Source organism: Triticum urartu, chromosome 3A, assembly GCF_056163025.1.
Source record: "Triticum urartu cultivar PI428250 chromosome 3A, HENAU_Tu73, whole genome shotgun sequence".
NCBI classification, from domain to species: domain Eukaryota; kingdom Viridiplantae; phylum Streptophyta; class Magnoliopsida; order Poales; family Poaceae; genus Triticum; species Triticum urartu.
In genome coordinates this window covers 737,333,501-737,339,500 of record NC_141875.1, presented here as the reverse complement: position 1 = coordinate 737,339,500, position 6,000 = coordinate 737,333,501, and the positions used below count along the sequence as shown (strand labels likewise).

The 6,000-nt window shown below is 50.3% G+C and overlaps 1 protein-coding gene across 1 annotated transcript; it reads right to left on the bottom strand.

The window, feature by feature from the left end:
* Positions 1 to 405: 405 nt before the first annotated feature.
* Positions 406 to 2,445, bottom strand: LOC125546339 (4-hydroxyphenylacetaldehyde oxime monooxygenase-like). The gene is made up of 3 exons (XM_048710585.2): positions 1,966 to 2,445; positions 1,101 to 1,538; positions 406 to 1,014 (listed from the first exon to the last, which is right to left on the bottom strand). The coding sequence occupies exons 1-3, from the start codon at positions 2,443 to 2,445 to the stop codon at positions 406 to 408; spliced, it is 1,527 nt and encodes a 508-aa protein (XP_048566542.1).
* Between the last annotated feature and the right edge of the window lie 3,555 nt (positions 2,446 to 6,000).

The window sequence follows — 6,000 nt, the reverse complement described above, 5'->3', positions numbered from 1 at the left end:
TACTGCATTTACCACCGGCCCTCAAATTCCAAGAGACATCAACGTTAAAATACAAAATATTACACAGTACAGATCATGAAGTAGAGATAAACGTCTTAGAAGCACTCCACGTCTCTATCCTACTTGTCCACCAATTGCATACCTTTATATATACTTGCCCTCGAGACTTAATAATCAAAACAACGAATTTTGTATATTTATTTCATTTTACAACAACATACATGTGCCAATCTTATTATTGTGATATACTGTCTTCCAAGGTGTGGTAAACAAACTGTAGTACATACAAAGTGGTAATACTAATAGTCACAAGATTACATCCATGTTTACTCCATACATGGGGGGAAATTAATTTGGAGTCGATCTCTCTCGAGTGTGACATGACATGTCACGCCCTCACTGTGCCTACATGTTCCGGTATGGGGTGGGCACCAGCACGAGCGGGGTCTTGAGGAGGGGGATAAGCTTGCCTTCCTCCTCCATGCTCACTACGCCCCCCTTGGGGAGCGCCCAGTCAAAACAGTACAGCAGGTTGGCCAGTGTGAACTCCACGGTAGCCGTGCTCATAGACAGCGCAGGGCATATCCGCCGCCCTGCACCAAATGGAGTTAGCTCGAAATGCGCGCCTTTGAAGTCTATCTCGCTCATCTCAAACCTCTCTGGCTTGAACTCCTCCGGGTCATCAGGCCAGCTTGTTGGGTCTCTGCCAATGGCCCACGCATTCACATAGATTCGCGTCTTGGTGGGCACGTCATAGCCACCAATCTGGATATCCCGCATGGCCTCCCTCGGCAGCAGCATGGTCGCTGGCGGATGCAGCCGTAGGGTCTCCTTCACCACCATCTTGAGGTAGCCTAGCTTTACTAGGTCATCCGGTTGCACCCTCTCGTTGCCGCCCACCACGGACCTGATCTCATCTTGCGCCTTCTTCAGCAGCCGCGGCTTCCGCATTAGCTCCGCCATCGCCCATAGGATTGTCACCGAGGCCGTGTCCGAGCCACCAATGAACGTGCCCTGCAGGGTGGTGAGTGATGTGAGTTAGTTCATATTTTTTCTAAATCGGGAGAGGACATGATGTAGATGCAACTAACATAACGTACAAAGATGATGCCCTTGACGTGGTCTCTCGTGATGCTGAGGGTGCCACTATTGTCCTTCCAGAGACTGATGAGGCGGTCGACGAGGTCACCATTCTGAGGCTTGACACGCTGAGGGTCAAGATGTTGCTCAATGATGATCTCGAAGAAGGTATCAAGCTTCTTGAAGATCCGCTCGCGGCGAGCGGCGAGGCCAGTGATTTGGTCGACTAGGCGGCCGATGATGTTGGGAAAGTAGTCCTCGGCGGAAAAGCTGGCCTGCGCGTGTGTGGCCTCCTCGAGCACGTGCTCCAAGTTCTTGTGGTGTGGGAACTTGTCGCTGTTGTACATATCGCCAAAGCCCAGCATACCGATGAGGCCGTCGGCCAGCCTGAAGATGTGCTCCTTCAGTGCTACCGGCTCTCCGGCCAAGCCGCTCAAGGTGCTCGTTAGTTTGTCCACCTTATTACGATAAAACCCATGAGATTTCTATCATGCACAATATATATCAACCATCTCTGATTTTATCATGACGCGTGCCGCAATAGTGCACTAGAATATGTAAATACCATATATATCATCTCTTATTTTGTGTCTGTATGATAGCTAGTGGTATCACAACAATTTGTTTTGCTTCTGTGTGCTTCAAACAAGTTTTGTTGGTTTTCATCGTGTTTTGGAGCGCACTATGATGTTTTATTTTGTCTTTGCATGTTGCATTATTTTGCCCCTGTTCTGATGTGCACCACAATGTAATATTGTGTTTTATGCTTAAAGAATAAGCAATGCAAATACAAGAGAACACATTAATTGCCAAAAAATGCAAGAGAATACATTGGAGTGGAGATAAGGAAGGCCCAAATCACCGACGCAATGGGACGATCCATACCTGATACTGGCGTGCGTGCCATGCGGCCTTGACATGGCGCACGCCGAAGAGTTCGACCAGAAGGAACTTGCGCATCATGCTCCAGTAGGGACCGTACGGGGCGAACCCGACATTGTTGAGGCCGTAGGACAGCCGCTTCATCCCTGGGGACACAGGCCGGGTGCAGCAGTCCTCATCGTGCGTTTTCATCACCTCCCGCGCCGCCTCAGCTGACGACACCACCACCGTTGGCACGGTGCCAAGCTGCAGCTGCATCACCGGCCCATGCTGCCTTGCCAGATCCCGTAGGCTCTGGTGTGGTAGCAAGCCTAGCTGGTGTAGGTTCCCCAGGATTGGAGCCTGGGCTGGGCCGGGCGGTAGTCTGAGCCCTTTGTTGCTCAGTCTTCTCGTGAAGAGCACGAGGGAGGCGAGTGCCACAAGGAGGAGGAGCTGCCATTGTTGGGACAGGGAGAGGAGCTCCGAGCTGAGTGAGATGGCCATTGCTATTCCTAGTTGTGTGTTTGGTGATGTGCTCATGCTGCTTGTTCCTGTGTTAGAGGCCTTTTATACTGCGATCAGGCCGGGTGGCACTCGACTCTGGATGAGGATGGTACAATTTTTTACAGCATTGGATATTTCATTGATTGACACACGTTTATTACAAAAGTATAATCAGTTGTAACCTGGATCGAACACCGAATAAACCTAGCACACGAGCTCCTACAGCAAACTCATAGCTAGGCTGCTATGTTACAATTTCTCTTAATTAATCACATGCACCGAGTGTAGTTTAGGTGCCAAGATTCCTTGTGGTGGAATGGAACCTGTTCATCCGGGTTTAAGTCTTACATTCGGCATGTGTCCTTGTATTTTTCTATATTTATTTTAGTCCTTCTTAAGATGTTCATTCAATGAGAGATAATGTTCCTGTTGACTATGAGACACCGAGCCTTTCGGATGTACTCATAGGGGTAGAGCGTGCGTGTAGACGTTCATAAGGGTGAGTGTAACTGCATGTTTTGTACGCGTCTACATTTTGAACCATGTTTCTTAAAAAAAGTCTTTTGACCACGTTAAACCGAAACTGAAGGTCTAAGAGCATCTACAGCCGCACGTCCCAAACTCGCGTCCAATGCCCGGGCGGACGGCCCGGTCATTGACCGGTCACGAAAATTCGACCCAGACGGGATCCTCAAACGGGCCTCAAACGCCTGGGCTGACCGACACCCTTCATATCCAACCGAAATATGGAGCGGATATGGGGGCACTTGGGCACCTTGATCCGCCACATAGGACTGGCATCGGGGTCCCACGCAGAATCGCCCCGAAACCCGGCGGTCGACGGACATCTCCTCCGGTGGGGGGGGGGGGGGGGTTGAACGCCGCGTGGCGTCGGTCCGGCTCACCACCCGAGGCCAAATCCAGCTATTTAAGCCGGCCGGCGTCCCCCAAACCTAGCCCATCCACCTTTTCCCTATCCATGCCGCCAGCCCGAGCCCTTCCACCTCCTCTCTCCCGCTCCGGCGCTCATCCCACGCTCTCTGGCATCGCCATGGTCCGAAATAAGATAACCACCTATGCTATGCTCACACCGGACCGCTTGCAAGAGATCGAGCAAGAGAACCGGGTGAGGCGCGCCATGTGCACCGCCCGCATCGCTGCCGGGCTGCCTCCGCACTCGCCGGAGCCAGAGGAGGAGGAGGAGGAGCAGGCGGAGGAGAAGGAGGGAGAGGAGTAGCAGCCAGCTCTGATGGAGGTGGCGGATCCGGAGGACGATGAGGAGGCGGAGTAGGAGCTGGCGCCGGCTCCGGTCTTCAACATGGAGCAGGCGGAGGCGGAGTTCGCGTCGACCAAGCGGACAAGATGGCGGAGCAACATGCCATCCTAGAGTCCATCCAAGATGAGACCCATGTGGAGGACAACTGGCGGTTCATCCGGCAAGAGCGGGCGGGGTACGACGCCCTCTTCGACGAGGTCGAAGCGGAGATGGATGCAGAGGCCGCTGCGGAGGAGCTGGAGGAGCCGCAGCAGCCGGAGCTGCGGCTGCCACCCATGTACCCGGTGTCGGGCACGGAGATAGTGGGCATCTCCGGCAAGGACTAGGCTAGTTGATCTACGTACTACGTATTTTTTTTCTGTGCATGCTTTTGTATGGATTTAAGATTTCTAATATGAGATATCCGGATGCAGATGAGCAAATTTGAGACTTGAACGGTCAGCACCCGCAGACGCGCCCGGGCGCGTCCGTGGGCTTTTGAGGGCCCGCATTTGCCTACTCCATCTATAGATGCTATAAGTTATTGCCAACTTGGTCCTCCCTAGACTACGGAGATTATACATGGACTAGTTAGCACTATTATTTAAAAAGAATTCTTTCAAAAAAATATGGGAAAACACTATTCATAGAAACAATGAGTCAATTGTATTAGGGTCCATCAACATGTCCTACGGGTTGAGCTTAGTCCACAAATCTCCAAAATAATATGGCTGACCCACTAACCTATGCGTGTTACTTGACCACACAGACAAACCGCCACCTACCGCCGTTCGAGAGGTGCGTGCCACGGTCCAAGCCGCCGGCCGTGGTCCATCTATTTCATAGTGCGCGACGGGCTAACGAGTTACGGCAAGCATAAGGATGTCGTCGTCAATTCCTTGTGCGCCGAGGATGGGTAGTTTTATTTAGGTTAATTAAGCACCATGTTGAGTTTAATTATGTACTATGCGATGTATAAGTAGTATGTTCATGAAGGTAGAGTTTATGTGGTTTTTAGATATGGTAATTAAGTAGAAATTGTGCTTCAGATATTCTTCAATTGCAATGGTTGTGAAGAAGGGCCGTTTGGAGAGTTAAATTTAGGTTAAGGAGTTGGAGTTTAAAGTTAAATTATAGGGAGATGCTCTCACAATGCGCATCTGGATTGAAGATGCTCTAACAATACACATGCAGATCGAGTTGGTTGCTTCAACAAGAAGAAGCACCAAATGGATATTCGCCTGCATGCATCTTATAGAAGGACAATTCATAGGAGAGTAGTTAATTAGGCTGCGCTGGGGAATTAAACAAACAGCGGATGAACGAAGCAGCCTCCTATATCCCATAATAATATCAGCTCGCCGGTCAGCCGGCCGGCGGCTTCCTGTTTCTCAATTAAGTAGGCAAAACCGCAAAATGTAGCTGCCGCCGGCTGCTGTTGTCGTCATTTCTTGACTAATGCAGGAGAGATGGCTAGTTTCATGGTGGCTGTGTCGACCTCGGCGTCATTGATTCATTGATATTGGTGCGGTGCGTTGTCAAGCTGGCAGAGGTAAAGTGGAGCAGATTGAGTTACCATCCACTCCATGAACTCCGGCGCCAGCAGCAGCTGCAGAACTCTTTCTAGGCTGGGCTGTGTCGGCCTCGTAATGCAAAAAACCTTTATGTTTTGCTATTGGTTCCAAAAAAAATCTTTGAAATCGTGCATCCTTTCCCAGCGCTACAAGTAGAGCAATATCGCATGACAAGGTCTAAGTGCGCTTCATGTTTGACACGCAGGGGAAGGAGAGGCAACCGCGCAAACTCCCCCTTTTTTTCTTTTCTGAGTTGGATGTGCTCCATCAAGGGGGAGGACACCTGTGCTGCTATTGTGCTGCTAGTGGGAGCACAAGTATTTTGTGAAGGAGCACATCTGTGCCTTGCACGGGAGCACACTTTGTACATCCTATATACAGTACACAGAGAAAAAATCCCAAAAGACTAAAAGGCAAAGAAAAGCTAAAAACAATGGAAGATAGGAAAACCGAAAAGGCCACCCATGGTTCCTTCTGTTCAATGAATCTCTCGCTTCCTGCTCGGACGACCCAACACACAGACAGACATGTGGTGGGGCTTAAGCTCCCACCACACTCCCTCGCGAGTGACCACTGAAAAGCCAACCACTATTAAGAAAAAGGGTTTCCCCCGCTTTGTATTACAAAGCAACCAACCGATACAACCGACGATAGGGGCTGAGGCGGAAACAGTACAAACACGCCCAAAAGAAAGAAAAGAGAAAAAAGAAAATAAACAAATGCCGA

Bases quoted from the DNA above. Each gene is read 5' to 3' on its own strand.
- LOC125546339 (XM_048710585.2), bottom strand. From the start codon at position 2,445: ATGGCCATCTCACTCAGCTCGGAGCTCCTCTCCCTGTCCCAACAATGG. The intron at 1,539-1,965 runs GTATGGATCGTC...TATCGTAATAAG, and splicing joins GGCACGCACGCCAGTATCAG to GTGGACAAACTAACGAGCAC. The intron at 1,015-1,100 runs GTACGTTATGTT...ACCACCCTGCAG, and splicing joins ACGTCAAGGGCATCATCTTT to GGCACGTTCATTGGTGGCTC.